The following is a 22,042-nucleotide window of genomic DNA, read 5'->3' on the forward strand; positions in this document are numbered from 1 at the left end:
GGGTTAGTTTTATGTCATTTGTTATTTGATACAGATTTTAAAATTGTATTTATCTTTAATTTCTAAAGCTTGACATTATAAACTGATAAGGCTTCCAGGTACAACTATATTTTTCATTTTTAATCAGTAGTTCTTCAGAATATATTGTTACTATATTGTTTGGAACTGACACATTATATTGTTAGATATTCTCTTACTTAATATGACTTCATGAAAATTTATTTAACATAATCATAACCTTATTAATTTTTCTTAGTTTTTTGCCATAAGAGAAAACTCTAGATTTTTCCTTTATGCATTTGCACAGATACTGCATGCTTTAAATTATTTTGTAGGTTTTAGCCCACATATATTTTTGTGTGTCTTCTTTAGGCATTATATTTTTGGGTTTTGTTTTAATGCCAATCAGTATGCTGTACTTTATATTAGAATTTAGTTCATTTGCTTTATACACTTTAATTGATAACTTTATTCTAATTCCTTTGTCCTGTAAGTTTTCCCTCATCGTATCTTTTTTTTTTTTTTAATTATCTTTATATTTCTCTGATTTGGGGTTGGATTCCCACAGGGGCTCAATAAGTAATTGACTTTTAAATGAATAGATGAATCAGTCACCAAAGTGAGGCATCCATTAACTTGCCATATTTGTTTTCCTTAAATTTTGTGTTTTCTAAATTCAGTTTATTTATGTTACATTTTCATATAGAATATAAACTCTGTGTTTTAAAGAATTTTTTATATTATTTTTTCCCTTGAATTAGATTCTGATATCAAAGTCCTTGAAGACCAGTTTGATGAAATCATAGTTGATTTAGCCACAAAACGTAAGCAGTATCCCAGAAAGATCCTTGAGTATGTCATCAAAATCATAAAGGCACAACAAGAGATTCTGGTAAGATGATTTACCTTTAAAATAGTAAATTTTATGTAATGTCTGTTTTACCACAGTAAAAAAGTTAAAGTATAAGATCAAGAGGAGATAAATGTTTTCTTTGTTTTTCATGCCTAAATTACTACTGTTTGTCTATTATAAAACTTCCCCCTTCTAAGTAACACTAGGTTTTGAATACAGCTGATAATAAAGTAGAATTTGAAGATGGAAGACTGACAGTAACTTAATTCTGAGTCTAGGAAGGAGAAAGAAATTTATTTTTTAAGCTTCTTCCTTCTATTTGTGATTTGTATGTGGCACATTATTTGTATATAGTTATGTATTTTGTGAGACCCTTGTCTTTGTTACATATTTTGGTGATGAAGATTGAGACTACCTGTTTATAATGCCAAAATTTGCTTTATGAATTGTGTTTAATTTCTTTTGCTCCAAAAATTATGACGAGGCAGAAGGAGGTTTGTTGGAATGGCATTGCCTCTGGAGTGAGACATACATGTGGCTTTCAGCTTTGCTTAATGGTTTGTCCTTACTTTTTGAAATTAGCATACTTTCACATATAAATTTTCCAGTTGCCTAGTTTTCAGGAATTGCTTCAGAGAGTGAAAGCAGGTACTTTATCTAAAAATATTTTGCTTATCATTCTATGAGAAAAAATAGTTATAAGCAAAATTTTTCTTTTTTATTTCTTCCACAGAAATGTCAGTTCTCCAAGAAATACCCCACTCCCATCTCCCTCATCTACTTTTAAAGTTTTCTCAGGAAAAACATTACAAATGTATTTATTTTCTAGTATCTTTCTCCCTGTTACTACCCTTCCTCCCTGCTCCCACCTCCCTACCAAAAAACCTGTAGTCAGTATTACATTAAAGAAAGTTGCTGACCTAGATGGGGTGTTGCTGTGGAAGTTTAAAAATTGATGCAAAAATGAATGAGATGAGGATACTAAAGACAGCTTTAAAACAAACAAAAAACCTTTTTGGCTCCTGCTGCTTTGGGCAAGAGAAAGGACATTTTCCACTTCCTTTTTGCCTGAATTATGGATCTTGTTCTTAGAGTTCTGCTACTGCAGTCCCAGTGTATCACAGGTAGGCGTTAGTGTGCTGACACTTTCAAAAACAGATTTCTGTGTGAATATGAGTTCGAGTTCTAACCACTAAAATGAACTTTTGAAAACCAGTCCGTTAATAGTTTGAAAACTACCTTATACTTTAAGATTCTTTCACTGTGCCTTTATTTTGCTTCTATGCTTCTTTCTTGTATGCTGCATCTTAGTGTATGCAGTAGGTGGCAGTACTCTAAAAGGCATAATTCAGACTTAATTTGATCTGTTCTTTTCTCCTCCCTCCCCTACAGGATCTGATTTGGACATTTGTTTTGTTTTGGGGTTTTTTTTTTTTTTTTTGCAAAAGAATGATACTGCTGACTAATATTTGTTTATATTAGCCAAAGAAAATGTTTCTGTAAGTCACCTAGTTGTTAATTTAAATCTGTTTTATTTTATGTTTAGAAGCAGTACCACCCTGTTGTACATCTGTTGGACCTAAAATATGACCCTGATCCAGGTGAGCCCCAGTATTCATTTGTGGTAAAAATGAAGCATGAGCTTGTAATTTTAGGAGTTCCTGATATTCCTTTAAAGGTTTTAGCATCAGGGGTATCTTCCCTTTGATGCTCTAACTCACTCCCAGTCATAAGCATTTCAGTCTTTTTCTCACTTAGGTTTATGAGAACTAGCTCTGAACCTGCCATCTCAGAATTTCTAGGGTCAGGAACCAGGGATGTGGACTTCTGTTAAGCGGTCTCCTGACCTAGAGTGTTACACCTTCTCCATCCACCTTCTCCTATAATACCCTCCTGTCTTTAATACTATTATATTATCCATTCTTTGCATTACAGCCAAAGTGGTACTATTAAAGCACTCATAGTATGTTTTCTTCGTGTGATAACCATCATTGGTTTTTCATCATTTACAGAATAAAATCCAATAAAAATATAATATTGAACTTAAGAGATATGTACACTTGTTACACCTTGGAATTCAGTTCTGTTTTCCACTTAGGTGCATCTTGTAAAACACAAATAAAAAGAATATAAACTGTAAATCCAGCAACAGAACTAACATTGCTAAAAATGTGGATCATGCGTATTTTTAAAGAACTCTATTCTTACCTTTAAAAATTTGTAACAATTTTCCCAAGAGACATTTTGGAATTTGCGTTTGGCTCTCTAACGTACCAATTTTGAAGTCTTTGTAAAAACACTTAAGATCTTGATTTATTTGTATGGGATTTCTATACTTATGGCTTTAAATACCTCACCCTTGTTGAATTCTGATTGACCTTCTAACATGTCCCCTGCCCTTTCAAAGTGTCCCAAGCCAATGGGATAAACTGAGAGGGGGAAGCAAATGTAGACTGAAGTTGGTTAAAATCATAGCAGTCACTGTATTTGACAGTAAATATTAACCTAGTAGCACTTACTTTGTCGTTGGTTTGGTTTGGTTCAGTTCAGTCGCTCAGTTGTGTCTGAATCTTTGCAATCCCATGGACTGTAGCACACCAGGCTTCCCTGTCCATCACCAACTCCCAGAGCTTGCTTAAACTTATGTCCATTGAGTCGGTGATACCATCCAACCATCTCATCCTCTGTCGTCCCCTTTTCCTCCTGCCTTCAGTCTTTCCCAGCATCAGGGTCTTTTCCAGTGAGTCAGTTTTTCGCATCAGGTGGCCATAGTTTTGGAGCTTCAGCTTCATCATCAGTCCTTCCAATGAATATTCAGGACTGATTTTCTTTAGGATGGACTGGTTTGATCTCCTTGCAGTCCAAGGGATTCTCAAGAGACTTCTCCAGTACCACAGTTCAAAAGCATCAATTCTTCAGTGCTCAACTTTCTTTATGGTTCAAATCTCACATGCAGTCATAACTAATGGAAAAACCATAGCTTTGACTAGATAGACCTTTGTCAGTAAAGTAATATCTCTGCTTTTTAATATGCTGTCTAGGTTGGCCATAACTTTCCTTCCAAGGAGCAAGCATCTTTTAATTTCATAACTGTAGTCACCATCTGCAGTGATTTTGGAGCCCCCCCAAAATAAAGTCAGCCACTGTTTCCACTGTTTCACCATCTATCTGCCGTGAAGTGATGGGACCAGATGCCATGATCTTAGTTTTCTGAATGTTGAGCTTTAAGCAGCTTTTTCACCTCTTTCACTTTCATCAAGAGGCTCTTTAGTTCTTCACTTTCTGCCATAATGGTGGTATCATCTGCATATCTGAGGTTATTGATATTTTTCCCGGCAATCTTGATTCCAGCTTGTGCTTCTTCCAGCCCAGCATTTCTCATGATGTACTCTGCATAGAAGTTAAATAAGCAGGGTGACAATATACAGCCTTGACATACTCTTTTTCCTATTTGCAACCAGTCTGTTGTTCCATGTCCAGTTCTAACTGTTGCTTCCTGACCTGCATATAGGTTTCTCAAGAGGCAGGTCAAGTGGTCTGGTATTCCCATCTCTTTCAGAATTTTCCAGTTTGTTGTGATCCACACAATCAAAGGCTTTGGCATAGTCAGTAAAGCAGAAATAGATGTTTTTTCTGGAACTCTCTTGCTTTTTTGATGATCCAGCAGATGTTGGCAATTTGATCTCTGGTTCCTCTGCCTTTTCTAAAACCAGCTTAAACATCTAGAAGTTCATGATTCACGTATTGTTGAACCCCGGCTTGGAGAATTTACTTACTTTTAAGGGCTATTCATATTTTGTCAAACTTGGGTCAGATCTTCCTAGGAATTAAAAGGTATGGATATAGTTGAAACTTTGTTTTTACCGTTTTACCATCCCATTCCACTCCCTCTTACTTCAGAATAACCACTATGCTCAAGTTGAGAGGATCCTTCCTATCCATGTTTTTGTGCTTTTACTTTATAGATGTATATCCATAAACACTGTGTGGCATGTCTTTTAAAATTTTTACATAAGCTGTATCATACCAATCATATCATTCTGCAACTTGTTTTTCCCCATTGGTATTGTATACACGTTATCTGCATTCAGTTAGTTTCTGTATAATCTGAGCATGAATACTTCTCTGTAAGTCCGTTCCTCTACTGAGGGACACTTGGTTTCTTTTTCCTTTTTTGGCTGTTATGAACAGTTTTACAATGAATATTTTTACACCTGTGTCTTGTAAACTGTGGCATACTTAATGTTGCAGATTTTCTGAGGCAGATTTCTGGAAGCAGAGTTTCTAGGTCCAGAGAGCTTGTCTCTGTTCAGCTTTATTACATTTGAGCTTTACTACCCCCTCCAAAGGTCATGTCAGTTTATGGTTCCACCAGCAGTGTTTGAAAGTTCTTGCTTCTATACAGTTTGCCAAAAATTAATTGCTGTCAGGTTTTCTGTACTTTTTTTTTTTTTCGCCAATGTGATGGGCATGTAGAAGTTTTTAAAGTGAGGTTGTTCGTCTTGAGTTACCTATTTATATTCTTTGCCTGTTCTTTGGTTGGGTATTACAGCTTTCCTTATTCATTTCTAAGAGTCATATACACAGGCACATGAAGATAGACACATGCACACACACATTACAGACATTAGTGTTATAAGCACTGTAAATATTTGCTCTCAGTTTTGGGTTGTCTTATAACTATTTATAATGACTTTATATATACATAAGTTTTTAAAATATATATAACTTTATTGTGATATAATTTATGTATAATAAAAGTATGTACATTTTATGCATACAGTTTGAGTTCTGGCAAATGTATACAACTCTGTAACCATGACCACAATTCAAATACAGAATTTTTCATCACTCATAAAGTTCCCTTATGCCCCTAAATTTTATGCTTTTTGTCTCTAACTCTGCTAATATGGTGAATTAACATTGACAGATTTTTCTGATGGTTATCATTGCATTCACACGGAAAACCCCACTTACTCATTAGTATATTTTTTCTTTTATATACTTGAATTAAAGTTACCTATATTTTATTTATATTTGTATACTATGTTAAACTATAGTATATTTGCATCTATAGTCATACAAAAAATAAACCTGTTTTAAAACATCCTGTCCCTTTCCAATTTTGTCAGCAAGGTTATGCTGCCCTCATAAAACAGTTTCTAAATGTCACAGGGTTTTTGGTCTTTGAAGAGTTGGTGAGATTCATGTATAAAACTGTCTGAGCCTAGTTATAAACTGACTTAGTATATTTAATGGTTATTGATTTCTTCAGGTTTTTTTTTTTTCTTAAGTCAATTTTGGTAATATTTGTTTGAAAAACAGTCTGTTTCATCCATGTATTCAGTATATTGGCATGAAACTTTATGGTAGTTACTTATAATTTTAAAAATTTCTGTTCCACATATGCTTATTTCTTAATGTTGTTTATTTTTGCTTTCTCTTTTTTCTTGATATCTTGCTCTAGATTTCTTTGTTTTTAATTGGTCTTTTCAGAGAGTCATCTTTTAGTTTTGCTGAGTTTTTCTATTGTTTTTCACTTTTCTGGTTCCCTGAGTTCTGATCTTATCTTTAGTGTGGTCTTCCTGCTTTCTTGAGTTTTATGTGTTACTTTTAACTTCTTAAATTAAACACTTCATTAGTTTACTTCAGTCTTATTTTTTAGTAAATAAGTACAGATTTATCTCCAGGTCCTGCGTTAGCCATATCCTGAAGACTCAACATATAGAACTTTCATAGTTTAACTCCAAATATTTTTTCATTTCCAAATGTAGGAATCTTACTTATTTTCCTCTTTTTTGCCATCTGCCATGTTGATAGATTTTTATCTCTTATTTTCCTTTTTTTCTGGTTTGAAAGCTATCTGCTATGCTTCTTTTCCTTTAGTGTTACCTGTTAAAATTTTAGCATACTATAGTTCTAAAATTATCTAATATAGTCAGGAGTTATACAGTATTTCAGGTTCCCTCCTAGGCAAGAAAAGGACTTTATTATACTTTACCCGCTGAATAAGCACATCCCTCCCTCAATTTTCCTTCTTATTTGTGTCTAGAACTTTATAGCACTCATCTGCCTTTTGTCCCTATAGATTTGACTATTGTAGACATTTCATATAAATTAAATCATGTAATATGTCATCCTTTAAGAATGGCTTCTATGAATTGGCATAATGTTTCAAGGTCCATGTTATAGCATGTATCAGTATTTTGTTGCTAATGTAAATGGAGTTAAAAAATAGTTTCAGTTTGTTTATTGCTACTGTATAGAAATAGGATTGATGTTTATATCTTGATCTTGTATCTTTCAACCTTGCTGATCTCATTTATTAGTTCTAATAGTTTTTTAGTGGATTCTTTAGAGTTCTCTACATAAAAGATTATATCATGTGATCGACAAATCAGAGTTTTACTTCTTCCTTTCCAGTCTGGAGGCCTGGTACTCATAGTTGATAAGTCTGCTCAGAGACTAATTGCCATTCTTTAATGGATAATCTGTATTTTCTCTCCTGATTTTTCATAATTTTTTTGTGTATTCTTAATGTTCTACAGTTTTAGCACAATATGGTTAGGTGTTTATTTTTTATTTATCTAACATGGTGCTTAGGGTACACTTTTTCCAACAATGAAAATAACTTTCTTGCTTTTTCTTGATATATAAAAATGTATTCACATCCCCAAAGTGTTAAAAGCATAAGAAATGAGTTTAAATCACATGGAATCATGTACTCGAGATAACCACTATTAACATGTTTCTAACCAGTGACTAGTACTCTTGCCTGAAAAATCCCATGGATGGAGGAGCCTGGTAGGCTGCAGTCCATGGGGTTGCTAAGAGTCGGACACGACTGAGAGACTTCACTTTCACTTTTCACCTTCATGCATTGGAGAAAGACATGGCAACCCACTCACAGTGTTCTTGCCTGGAGAATCCCAGGGACAGAGGAGCCTGGTAGGAGGCCGTCTATGGGGTCGTACAGAGTCGGACATGACTAAAGCGACTTAGCAGCAGTAGCAGTATTATAATATATTGCTTATTGCTACCTCTTCAGTCCACCTGCAGATCTTGCTGCCTTGACCTTGAAAACGTATTTCAATTTCAACTACTTCCTATCAAATCCATCTCTACTGCTGTTGTCATTGTCTCCATATTCTCTTAGTGGGACTACTGCAGTAGTCTGCTGGTCTCCTTCCAGTTCAGTTTGCCACATGGCATCCAGGGGATTCTTTCTGAAGCATAATCAGGGTGCATCAGTCCCTGCTTAAAAGTCTCCAGTGGCTCCGCATCATACTTCCCCTTGGTCTACAGGTCCTCTCTGACCTGGTCCCTGGCTGCTCCTCAGATTTCATCTCTGACCCTAGTTTCTTAGCACTCTCACCTTTGTCTACTGAGCTCCAGCCACACTAGCATTCTTTCTGTTTCACCCAGAATGTGCCAAACAGGCACTGGCCCTGTGGTTTTCACACTTGTTGCTCCCTGGTTCCTGTCTGAAACTATCTGCCTGACTGTCCCTTCATTCAGCTCTGTTCAAAGCGTAACCTCATCAGCGAGGTCTTCCCTGACAGTCTGTGTCAGATCCCTTCCTGACCCCCTTGCTCATACTCTGTCACCCTAACCTGCTTTATTTCCCCTACTACTTACTGACATTATGTAATTTCTCTTTATTTTATTGTCTTCATCCCTTCCCTCACTGTACTATAAACTCCCTGTGAACAAGGGCTTTGTTTTGTCTACTTCTGTATCCCTTAGCTTTAAGATCGTTATCTGACATAGTACACTCAGGAAATATTTATGAAATAAGTACATAATTATACATGTTCTTTTAAAAATTTTAAAAAATAAGGATAGTGTTTAACTTGTTTTTGGCCTCCTTCCTCCTTTCCTATCTACTGCTCCTTCAGAGATACATCACTAATCTGGTGTGAAGCCGTTTACCCTTTTTTCTCTTTTCATATAATCATATTGAAATACATACATACTAGACATTTGGGGAGCATAATTTATTTTACAGAAAAGTGATTTATGTATTCAGATTATCTATACCTTACTCTTATAAATATATGGGAGATCCTCCAATTCAACTACCATAGATCTCACATTATATTTTAAATTGTGTTATGTTTTTATAATTAGTTTTTGTTTCATGCTATTAATAAATGTAAGCTTAACATTAACTTGTAAATAGTCAATGGTATATATATATAGTAGAAAATGAAAATCCAGTCTATTTGTCTTCCCCAGTCTATCTGAAGTCAGTCAGTTCAGATAGTTCAGTCGCTCAGTCGTGTCCGACTCTTTGCGACCCCATGAATTGCAGGAGGCCAGGCCTCCCTGTCTATCACCAACTCCCGGAGTTCACTCAAACTCAGGTCCATTGAGTCGGTGATGCCATCCAGCCATCTCATCCTCTGTTGTCCCCTTCACCTTCTGCCTCCAATCCCTCCCAGCATCAGAGTCTTTTCCAATGAGTCAACTCTTCGCATGAGGTGGCCAAAGTGTTGGAGTTTCAGCTTCAGCATCATTCCTCCCAAAGAACACCCAGGACTGATCTCCTTTAGAATGGACTGGTTGGATCTCCTTGCAGTCCAAGGGACTCTCAAGAGTCTTCTCCAACACCACAGTTCAAAAGCATCAATTCTTTGGCGCTCAGCTTTGTTCACAGTCCAACTCTCACATCCATACATGACCACTGGAAAAACCATAGCTTTGACTAGATAGACCTTTGTTGGCAAAGTAATGTCTCTGCTTTAGAATATGATATCTAGGTTGGTCATAGCTTTCCTTCCAAGGAATAAGCGTCTTTTAATTTCATGGCTGCAATTACCATCTGCAGTGATTTTGGAGTCCCCCAAAATAAAGTCTGACACTGTTTCCACTGTTTCCCCATCTATTTGCCATGAAGTGATGGGACTGGATGCCATAATCTTCATTTTCTGAATGTTGACCTTTAAGGTAACTTTTTCACTGTCCTCTTTCACTTACATCAAGGGGCTTTTTAGTTCTTCTTCACTTTCTGCCATAAGGGTGGTGTCACCTGCATATCTGAGGTTATTGATATTTCTCCTGGCAATCTTGATTCCAGCTTGTGCTTCTTCCAGCCCAGCGTTTCTCTTGATGTACTTACTCTGCATATAAGTTAAATAAGCAGGGTGACAATATACAGCCTTGACATACTCCTTTTCCTGTTTGGAACCAGTCTGCTGTTCCATGTCCAGTTCTAACTGTTCCTTCCTGACCTGCATATAGGTTTCTCACGAGGCAGGTCAGGTGGTCTGTATTCCCATCTCTTTCAGAATTTTCCACAGTTTGTTGTGATCCACACAGTCAAAGGCTTTGGCATAGTCAGTAAAGCAGAAATAGATGTTTTTCTGGAACTCTCTTGCTTTTTCGATGATCCAACAGATGTTGGCAATTTGATCTCTGGTTCCTCTGCCTTTTCTAAAACCAACTTGAACATATGGAGTTTCACAGTTCATATATTGCTGAAGCCTGGCTTGGAGAATTTTGAGCATTACTTTACTATCATGTGAGATGAGTGCAATTGTGTGGTAGTTTGAACATTTTTTGGCATTGCCTAAAGGTTTAGGATCCTCCAGTAGCCAAAAAAAGTCTTCCCAGGTGCTACTGGTAAAGAACCCACCTGCCAACGCAGGAAACTTAAGAGACATGGTTCCGATCCCTGGGTGAGGAAGATCTGGAGGAGAGCATGACAACCCACTCCAATATTCTTGCCTGGAGAATCCCATGGACAGAGGAGCCTGGCGAGCTACAGTCCAGAGAGTCACAAAAAGTTGGAAACAACTGAAGCAACTTAGCATGCATGCAGTAGCTAAAGGAAATCATAACAGACATTACAGAAGAAAAATAAATCATGAAATAAAACAAGAATAGTACAAAAATAGAAATGATAAAGAAGCAAAGTTAAAAGATTAAGTTAAAGATTTTCTAGAAGATGAGAGTCCTCAGACAAACTTACATGGAATTATAAGTGGAAGATGAGAAGAGGAAACAAGCAAAACAAATAAAAAAATCCCCCCTACTCAAAAACAAACAAAAAAAGTGTATACTCTATTTAAATAAAATTGTGCGTATGTGTGCTGCTGCTGCTGCTGCTAAGTTGCTTCAGTTGTGTCTGACTCTTAGAGACCCCATGGACTGCAGCCTACCAGGCTCCTCCGTCCATGGAATTTTCCAGGCAAGAGTACTGGAGTGGGGTGCCATTGCCTTCTCCATGTGTATGTATAAAAAAGCATTAAAAAAATTACCAGTAAGAACCACAGAAATGAACCATATGTTACATACTTGAATGAAAAAAATCACAGAATAGAATATATTGTATATATATAAACAACTCAAAACTCCCTGTGCCTACCTGCTCATATACAAATGTACTGATAAAGATCTAAGATTAGACATATCAAGCAGTTACAGTAATTGTCTATTTGAAGGTGTGTGACAGCAGATATTTAGAAAAGGCAGAGGAACCAGAGATCAAATTGCCAACATCCTCTGGATCTTCAAAAAAGCAAGAGAGTTTCAGAAAAACATCTATTTCTGCTTTATTGACTATGCCAAAGCCTTTGACTGTGTGGATCACAACAAACTGAAAAATTCTGAAAGAGATGGGAATACCAGACCACTTGACCTGCCTCTTGGGAAACCTATATGCAGGTCAGGAAGCAACAGTTAGAACTGGACATGGAACAACAGACTGGTTCCAAATAGGAAAAGGAGTATGTCAAGGCTGTATATTGTCACCCTGCTTATTTAACTTCTATGCAGAGTACATCATGAGAAACGCTGGGCTGGAAGAAGCACAAGCTGGAATCAAGATTGCCAGGAGAAATATCAATAACCTCAGATATGCAGATGACACCACCCTTATGGCAGAAAATGAAGAGGAACTAAAGAGGCTCTTGATGAAAGTGAAAGAGGAGAGTGAAAAAGTTGGCTTAAAGCTCAACATTCAGAAAACGAAGATCATGGCATCTGGTCCCATCACTTCATGGCAAATAGATGGGGAAACAGTGGAAACAGTGTCAGACTTTATTTTGGGGGCTCCAAAATCACTGCAGATGGTGATTGCAGCCATAAAGTTAAAAGATGCTTACTCCTTGGAAGGAAAGCTATGACCAACCTAGATAGCATATTCAAAAGCAGAGACATTACTTTGCCAACAAAGGTCCATCTAGTCAAGGCTATGGTTTTCCAGTGGTCATGTATGGATGTGAGAGTTGGACTGTGAACAAAGCTGAGCGCCAAAGAATTGATGCTTTTGAACTGTGGTATTGGAGAAGACTCTTGAGAGTCCCTTGGACTGCAAGGAGATCCAACCAGTCCATTCTAAAGGAGATCAGTCCTGGGTGTTCTTTGGGAGGGATGATGCTGAAGCTGAAACTCCAACACTTTGGCCACCTCATGCGAAGAGTTGACTCATTGGAAACAACTCTGATGCTGGGAGGGATTGGGGGCAGGAGGAGAAGGGGACGATAGAGGATGAGATGGCTGGATGGCATTACCGACTCAATGCGCATGAGTTTGGGTAAACTCCGGGAGTTGGTGATAGACAGGGAGGCCTGGCCTGCTGCAATTCATGGGGTCACAAAGAGCTGGACGCGACTGAACTGAACTGAAACCTTTAAAAATCATTTTCAGATTGCTCTATTTTTATTTTATCTACAGCAAATTCCTCCCCTTGACGTTGGTTATATTGGCTGTCCTTCATGGTTGTAATTTCTTCATATATTTAAGAATTTTGCTTAGCAAGTGTTTCTTGACTGAGTTTTTCATGTGCTTACTTTCTAATTGCTGCTTTCCCCTCTTCCTGTCTAGCAGTTTTGTGGTTGCCTTCTGTCTGGCCCTTGATCAGTCCCAGGCAAGAACCACATCTTAAATTGACACTGGGAGGGCCTCTGTTCCACTGTAATATTGGCGATAGTGGATCTAGTCACTAAGTCAGCAGGCAGCTTAATACAGCCCTGGCTTTGAGGCATTTTCTGCCATCAACTAGTGTAGCTTTAAGTATGCTGCAGCTCAGTAGCTCAGTTTGTTGGTTTTTTCCCCCAGCCTCCTTTTCAGGGTAGGAAAACTCCATTTGAACCCTTGGTTTCATGTATGAGGCCAGCTCTCCCCATTCCCTGCCCCTCTGGTGCATGTTGACACCTTTTTATCTTGTGGGTAGCAAATTCCTGGTTACTTACTGCCTACCTTCCGTCTGCCCTCCAGTCGGTCTGTAACTTTAGCCTGACTTAAAAGCTTTTTCTCTTCTACTTTTTTCTGGTTCATAGAAATTTACTTTGTACATGCTTTGAATTTGTCTTTAAAATTTTTCTGTCTTTATCCAGTGGTACTTTGGACAAAAGTGGGGAGTTTATGAACTTCCAAGACCAGCTTGACTAGAAATTTAGGATACTCTTAAAAACACAAATCAACTTTCATTCCTCTGCTTAAAATCCTAAAGTCTCCCAATTTTAAAGAATACATAATAGACTTTGACCTTCTCAGCATTCCTTTATGTGACCTGGCCCTTCCAGATTCATTTCAAAAGCTTTCCTTTTTGTTCTAGCCCTCTGTAGACCCTCTCTTTCTGCAAAGTGGTTCAGCTGTATGTGTGTGTGTATGTCTATTCGTTTTTTAGTTTCTTTTCCATTGTAGGTTATTACAAGATAGTGAGTAGAGTTCCCTATGCTATTAATATGTAGTAAGTAGGTCCTTGTTGGTTATCCATTTTATATACAGTAGTGTGTATATTTTAATCTCAGACTCCTGATATATCCCTCTTACCCTTGGGTAACCATAAATTTGTTTTCTATGGCTGTGATTCTATTTCTCTTTTGTCAGTAAGTTCATTTGTATCATTTTTTTTAAGATTCCACATATAAGCAATATTGTATGATATTTGTCTTTCTCTGTCTAACTTCACTTAGTATGATAATCTCTAGGTCCATCAGTGTTGCTGCAAATGGCATCTCATTCTTTGCTGTGGTTGAGAAGTATTCCACTGTGTGTATGTACCACATCATCTTTGTTGATTCATTTGTCAGTTTTGTTTCCATGTCTTGATTGGCTATTGAAAATAGTGCTGCTGTGAACATAGTGTTGGCTCTGTGTCTTTTCAAATTACAGTTTTCTCCAGATAAATGCCCAGGAGTAGAATTGCTGAGAGATCTGTTTTTAGTTTTTAAAAGAATTGCTGTGAAAGTTGCTGATTTGTGTCCAACTCTTTACAACCCCATGAGTATACAGTCCATAGAATTCTCCAGGCCAGAATACTGGAGTGGGTAGCCTTTCCCTTCTCCAGGGGATCTTCCCAACCCAGGGATCGAACCCAGGTCTCCCCACATTGCAGGCGGATTCACTGAAACCTGAACCACAAGGGGAAGCCCAAGAATACTGGAGTGGGTATCCTATCGCTTCTCCAGGGGATCTTCCCAACCCAGGAAGCAGGCGGATTCTTTACCAACTGAGCTATCAGGAAATTGCCAAGGAATTCCCATACTGTTCTCCATAGTGGGTGCATCAGTTTACATTCGAATTAGTAGTGTAGAAGGGTTCCCTTTTCTCCACCCCTTCTCCAGGGTTTATCATTTGTAGCCTTTCTGATGATGGCTGTTCTGACTGGTATGAGGTAATACCTTATTGTAGTTTTGATTTGCATTTCTTGAATAATTAGCAGTGTTGAGCATCTTTTCATGTGCCTGGTGGCCTTCTGTATGTCTTCTTTGGAGGAATATCTATTTAGGTATTCTGCCCATTTATTTTTTTATTGAGCTATATGAGCTGATGGTGTATTTTGTAAATTAATCCTGTCAGTCACATAGTTTGCAAGTATTTTTTCCTCAGATTGTCTTTTTGTCTTGCTGATGGTCTCCTTTGCTGTGCAAAAGCTTTTAAGTTTAATTATGTCCCATTTGTTTATTTTTGGTTTCGTTTCCATCACTCTAGGAGACAAATCCAAAAAAAAAAATACTGCTATGGTTTTTGTCAGAGTGTTCTGCCTGTTTTTCTCTGGGAGTTTCACAGTATCCAGTCTTACATTTAGATTTTTAATCCATTTTAACAAAGTTTGCTTTTGTATATGGTGTTAGAGAATGTTCTAATTAATTATTTTACAGGTAGTTGTCCAGTTTTCCCAGCACTACTTGTTGAAGAGACTGTCTTTTATTCAGTGTATATCTTTGCCTCCTTTGTCATAGATAAAATGATCATAAGTATATGAGTTTACTTCCCCCAGTACTTCTAAGGTTGACATCTTCTCAGTTTTTCTTATTTAAATGCTTCCTCCGCAGAGAGATCTTTCCTACTCACCCTGGTAAAAGTAATCTCTCCCCAGTTCTCTGTCATAATACTTGTTTATTTCCATAATATCATTTGTTACGACATGTGCTTGTTTGTTCCTTTTCTCACAAAACTGAAAGCTTCATGAGCTTTTTACTTTGCATGTTTGTTTGCATTATGTGAAACCAGCATATAGCATCATGCTCAGTAAATACTTACCACATGACTATTATTCACCCATGCATTCAGCATATTTATTGAATGTCTACTATATGCCAGAACTATTCTCATTGTGGAGGATGTAATGGTGAATGATACAGACAGGGTCCTTGCTCTGTGGAGCTTACATTCTAATGAGGGAAGGCAGGTATCAACAAATAGAAAAATAAATAACATCAGTGCTAGGGTGATGTGTTTAGGTGATGGGAAACACTTTTCTGAGGAAGTAACAAGAAGGAATTTATCTTGTGACAATCAAGAGGAAGAACTTTTCAGTTAGAAAAGCTAGAACAAGGTTCCTAAGAATGAGCTTGAGTATTCATAGAACAAGGGACTACTGAGGCTGTAGTGGAAGGAATAGAGGGAAAGAGCATTATAGGAGAAGGTTAGAGTCTTGACTGAGACCAGATAACACAAGCTAGGAGTTTAAAAATATGTGGTACCTTAAGACAGATGCAGTTCTTGGGTACTGAAGGAGCTGGTGAGGTGTAGGTGTGAGTAGAGGCCAAGGAGCCTAGCACGTGTGTTAAACAGATGGGTTAAAATTGTGGCAAAGTGTTATCTTCCAGAAAGTCGTATATCACTGCTTAGTTTTTGGTTTCCTTTTCACTGGGGATGCTACTTTTTAACTCATGGTTCTTATTCATGCCTTTAGTTACCCTTTTTAGAAACTAGTACAAGCCAAACATCCTATATTATGCATGCTTGCTCATACATGTTCATAAAAATACAGTGGAAATGGAAAGGAAACACTCAGTTAATGCCTTTTTTTCCTTGCTGAATTTCTGAATTTGTGCATGCTTTTGGAATTTCATGTTTCCTAGTTTAGTCAGTGCAGTGACCTAAAAGCAAAACAAGGTTGATTACTCAATCTTTCATTTCCACTTTTTCATTTCCCTGTGTTTTAGAAAGCAAGTGACTAGGGAAGGCAGTGTACTCAAGGGTGCCTAACTTCCACATTTTTAAGAGCAAACTTTTATATATATATATCTTTGCAGCAGTCTTCTAATTAACTCCCTACCAATAGGATGAGTTTTCATTTGTCATTTATAACCTTTTGTGATCCTATTAGTGAAACTAATCATTCTTTCCATATCATCAACTTTTTTAAAAAGTTATTTGAAATTAATTGACTAGGCTCCCTTTTTATTATTTCCTGTCCTTCACAAAACATGTAGTAGTGACAAGGATCTATTTTAAGTTTCTCTGTAGTAGACTTTATGATAGTTCTTTTGCTGACCCTACAAGCAGAGGACTTAGAGACAGTTCCTCTTTTTTCCTAATAATGACAGCTTGCTTAAGCCATTGTTAGAATATTTACAGGTAGTCACCCACTTACAAATGGTTACATTTCAGACTATACTTAATCTGAACTTTGAAATTTGAACTGTATTTCCCCCTGAAAAAATGTGCAAATGGTATTATAAACAAATAACTTTCTAGGCTACCCTTTAAAGACCTGTGTAAACCTGTGTGTGCTCGGTCATTCAGCTGCGTCTGACTCTTTGTGACCCTATGGACTATAGCCCACCAGGGCCCTCTTTCCATGGGATTCTCCAGGCAAGAATACTGAAGTGGGTTGCCATGCCCTCCTCCAAGGAATCTTCCCAACCCAGGGGTTGAACCCGTGTCTCTTGCATTGCAGAATTCTTTACCGCAAAGCCACCAGGGAAGCCCCATGTAACATATAGTGTAGCTGAAATACTACACATTTATGATGAAAAATATTAGGAAAACCACACTTCAGATGCACATTAGTTCTACTGCGTGACATTTAAATAGAATCTGGAGGTAGTCCTTTGGGTTCAGTGATACCTTTGTTTGTGATGAGACAGTGAATAATGGTGCCATGAAGGTGTTCCCATTAAGGTGATGGAGAGAGCCCTTGAGGATGCTTCTGCAGGAAGCCCATCCATCTCCTGTGTGGCAAGGACCAGCCATCTGGACATGAGACAGTTGATCACAAGTACCTGTAAGCTCTTACTAGTTACAGCAAGTGGAACATTCATTTAAAATAACCTTAAGTGAGAAATTGAAAAGTTTGTGTATTTTGAATTCCTGAGCAGATGTTAATGTTGGTGAATGCTTTTCTGATACATTTACAGATGACATATTTCATTTTTAGTGGTCATATTTGTGTGTTTATTTTTCCCTTTTTGGGTTTTTTAAAATCTGTGTGTGTTTAGTTTTATTCCTAAAATTATTGATGCTTCTTAGTTTTCAAAGAAAGGAATTTAATTTACTTAACTAAAAACAAAACAGTACTTAAATGTTAATAGTTGAAACAAATTTAACTCTAGACTTTTAAAAATTCTTTGCTAGGCATAATTTATTTTTGTTTTTATCTTAAGAGATTTTTACTGTAGCAAAATTTTTGACTGTTTGTTAACTTATATTCATTTGAGTATAGCATAATTCCTGACAAAGTGGTAGTTTGGAAAGTTACATATAGAATATAGAAGAGTGTGTGCTGTGAGTTTCTAACTCTGTTTAGTGTTTATTCAGTTATTCGTTTAGTTCAAATACATTTCTCAGTTGTCACAGCTCCTTTTTTTCCCATCTAAAAAAAAAGAGGCTGATGAAACCTGCTTCCGTCACAGAGTTGCTAAAGTTAATACATAGGATTGATTGGCATTGTATGACAGCCCATAATACTACAGAAATGCGCTATCAGAAGATCACATGTAGGGAAAACTTCCATTCCTTCTGTTTCTTTTACCTGAACTCTCCTTTTTATAGCCAAGTTTCTCAAAAGAATAATCTACATTCATCCGCTTCACTTTCATTTTTGTCAAAAATCATCAGTAGTATTAAGCATTGATATTGTTATGACTATGTAAATATTCTTCAGTATGAGTCAGGTAATCATACTATGAGTGTATTTTCTTTCTTGAACATCTTTCTACCCCCCTGCTTCGGAATGCTTTATTTTTCTGTTTACTTTGTTTGCTGATGTGTCTTTCACTAATTCTTTCCCAAACACTTCAATAGAACTGTAAAATTCTTCTCAATATAGTAAACACTTCCATCAAATCCACTTTTAAAACGCTTTCCTTTTTTCTTGGAGGTTTTCCTCTGGGAGCCTTTTGTCTTCCTGTTCTAATCTGGACTGTTTGCTCTTTAGGCCTGCTGAAGAGCTTTCATTCCATCTGTTTTTTCCTCCTCATCCTGGGGATTTCCTTTACTTCTGTTATGTTTTGGATCATGTTTCCTGGTTCCTGTGTTTTCTTCTTTCTTGATTTATTCTCTTGTTTTGGTATAGCACATCCTCTACCACCCACCTCCTCCTTCCACTCACCCCCAGCCACCCAGTACAAAATCTTCTTAGTCTATAACATCTATGTTATAACAGCTTTTATAACATCTGTAAAGTTTTTACTCCTTTCAATTCCCTTGTTGGATTGACCTCACCTTTGTGCCTCCATGGCAAACTTTGTTATAGCCTTCATCCATCATACTTTTCAAGCACCTGCTCTACAAGTCAGACACTGTGTTCAGCAGGAGGGAGTCCAAGATTAAGAGAATAAGGTTCTTGTTCCCAAGGAAATTCTGAAAAATAGGAGCACCATGGTTCCTACTGCGGGGGCCGTACTGCCCCCTAGCGGTCCTTTGAAAAATAGGGGGAAATTTTTAGTTACAGCACTAATGGGAGGGCGTAGCTGGCATTTTATAGTCAGGGGCCAAGAATGCTAAACGTAGTGTAAGTCCAGCACAAGTTTAGAATGTCCCACCAAACATTCATGTATGAAAATCTGTTCGCAGTTATCCAAGCCTGGGACCTAACTCCATTTTACATGCAATCCCAAACTACTTGGCACATTTTTCATTGTTATTGCTTGTGCAACAGATGGAAAACAGCTATTGTCCATCCGTGTGTGTTTGCAGAAGAAAGTTTTTTGTTAAGTTATATGTGTTACTACGTGCTGAGTGACTGAACTGAAGACAACTTTCTAGAGTAAATGCTGAAAAAGAGATTTCGTTCATTATGTGTATGTTTGTATATATTGAGCTATAATATATAGTGCGCAGCTTGATGAACTTGTATACATATATACATATTAAAGTATGTAACTGCCACTTGGATCTAGATATTGTCTGCAGAGTTGGGAAACATAGGATAAACCTATTTTTATGGGTTTTTAAAATATATTTATTTTTTTAATTTATTCATTTTTTAATTGAAGGATAATTACTTACAGAATTTTGTTGTTTTCTGTCAGACCTCAACCTGAATCAGCCATCGATATATATATATCCTCTCCCTCTTGAACCGCCCTCCCATCTCCCTCCCCATCCCACCCCTCTAGGTTGATACAGAGCCCCCGTTTGAGTTTCCTGAGACATACAGCAAATTCCCACTGACTATCTATTTTACATATGGTAATGTAAGTTTCCATGTTACTTTCTCCCTACCTCTCACCCTCTCCTCCTCTCTCCCCATGTACATAAGTCTATTCTCTGTCTGTTTCTCCACTGCTCCCTGCAAATAAATTCTTCAGTAGTATCATTCTTCTAGATTCCATATATATACATTAATATGCGATATTTATTTTTCTGACTTCACTCTGTATAATAGGCTCTAGGTTCATCCATCTCATTAGAATTGACTCAAATGTGTTCTTTTTTTATGGCTGAGTAATATTCCATTGCATATATGTACCACAACTTCTTTAACATAGGATAAACCTATTTTTAAAAAGTACCTTTTCAAATAATATGCTGTTATGTTTTCATATGTACAGTAAATATAGTCACACTGTCCAAAAATCTGGAAGCATCAGGAAAATATCCTATTTATTTCATTTTTTACATTTTAACAGTTAGATCCGTTGCTTTAAATTTTACTTGAAAAGGTAACTTGAAGAAGAAGATATAGACTATATTATTTGCAAGTGTAACTAACACATATTTATTCTGCTTCCCAATTTTACAGACACTCTGTACCCCAAAAAGTTTCTGTATATTCCTTACTGGTCAATATTCTGCTGCTCTCAGAGGTAGCCACCATTCTGACTTAATCATCATATTTCTTCAAATATTCTTTCTATCTCTATTAATTTACATATGCAGGAAAGGTAAATTGAACTAAAAAGAAGTCTTTGCAACTAGAGTTGCATTTTATCAGTCTGATTATGAAATGTTTTAGATCCACTTACAACTTTTATACTCCCTTTTTTCAAAAGATGAATTACTTAGAAATTTTCAACAACATTTTTATTTGCAAAGGATTTTGGTACAGTGTGTAGAACAAAGCTAATGGGAAATATGTAATGGAAGATTTGTCTTTTTAATAGAACCAAATGTTACTGAATTAACAGAAGCACCCAAAATGTAGGAATCTCATTTTTATTAATAAAAATTATTTTAAATACTTTCTATTATTGCCACATTGTATATTAAAAACTTTTTTATAGTGATAAGAAATTATGTGAATTTAAAATTCTCAATTAGATTGCTTGTCTTTATTCTTACTCCCTGGTGGCTCAGGCAGTAGAGTGTTCTGTCTGCAATGCGGGAGACCTTGGTTTGATCCCTGGGTTGAGAAGATTCCCTGGAGAAGGAAATGGCAACCCTCTCCAGTACTCTTGCCTAGAAAATCACATGGACGGAGGAGCCTGGTCCAGGCTACTGTCCATGGGGTCAGAGAGTCAGACACGACTGAGAGACTTCACTGATTCTTACTCTGAATCTGTCCACAAAGGTCAACTACATATCTTCTGTCTGTTGAGTCACTGAGTCGTGTCTGACTCTTTGGAACCCCATGGACTGTAGCTCGCCAGGCTCCTCTGTCCATAGGATTCTCTAGGCAAGAATACTGGAGTTGGTTGCCATTGTCTCCTCCAGGGGATCTTCCTGACCCAGGGATTGAACTCACATCTCTTGCATCAGCAGTTGGATTCTTTACCACTGTGCCACCTGGGAAACGCCATCTTCTCTATAGTTCTCATATTTCTGTTTTTGTCTTATCCATTCTATATTCCCCATCGCCTTTCAACAGTATGACTGTATGATCTCTGAATTCTTTTTAAATGGATGTGATTACTGAACTACTGAATGTAATCTGAATTGTGGTGGAATTTCAAAGTAGGAGATAATATTTTCTATTGGATTTAATCCCTACACTTTCCAGTGTTTTAGTGTAGGGAATTATTTTGATGTAACACTTTTAATAAGGCCATCTCATTTGTAGATATATTGTGCTTCCTAATTTTCACCATTTCAACATGCTGTACTTTGTATTGGCATATTATCCACACTTTTTTAAGATTATTTCCTCCCCTGTTGTCATATTCAAATAAATAGAGTATGTTATTTCACTGATCTTCTGTTTTATATATGGAATAACCTCTGCTTTTCTTGTTAAGTAAAGGTGAAGAGTCCTCACAGATCATTGTCCAGATAGCACCTGCATGTCTTTTATGACTTGGTATTAGATTAAAAACCTAAAATATTGTTTGGTGGTTTCTTTGCAGCCCCTCGGTTGGAAAACTTGAGATGCAGAGGAGAAACAGTAGCTAAGGAGATCAGTGAAGCCATGAAGGTAACTGCCTACTAAATTATAAGTGAATAACATGAGTAGCTAGGTATTTGCTTTTAGCATTCATATGTGTGTTAGTCTGTTGTAATAGGAATTCTCAGTAGTCTTTTAAATAGATCTTCAGTGAAGTTATTAAATGACTGTAACATTCAGAATGA

General features: G+C 36.9%; 1 protein-coding gene across 2 annotated transcripts in view; it reads left to right on the top strand.

Moving 5' to 3' along the window:
* Positions 1-22,042, top strand: part of NSL1 (NSL1 component of MIS12 kinetochore complex) — a 41,485-nt gene that overhangs the window by 15,622 nt on the left and 3,821 nt on the right. For both annotated transcript variants that reach the window (XM_012187775.5, XM_004013896.6), the window contains exons 3-5: positions 762-892; positions 2,400-2,454; positions 21,820-21,887. In XM_012187775.5, coding sequence (XP_012043165.2) covers positions 762-892; positions 2,400-2,454; positions 21,820-21,887 — 254 coding nt within the window. The remainder of the gene's footprint in view (positions 1-761; positions 893-2,399; positions 2,455-21,819; positions 21,888-22,042) is intronic.

This window comes from Ovis aries, chromosome 12 (genome assembly GCF_016772045.2).
Source record: "Ovis aries strain OAR_USU_Benz2616 breed Rambouillet chromosome 12, ARS-UI_Ramb_v3.0, whole genome shotgun sequence".
NCBI lineage: Eukaryota > Metazoa > Chordata > Mammalia > Artiodactyla > Bovidae > Ovis > Ovis aries.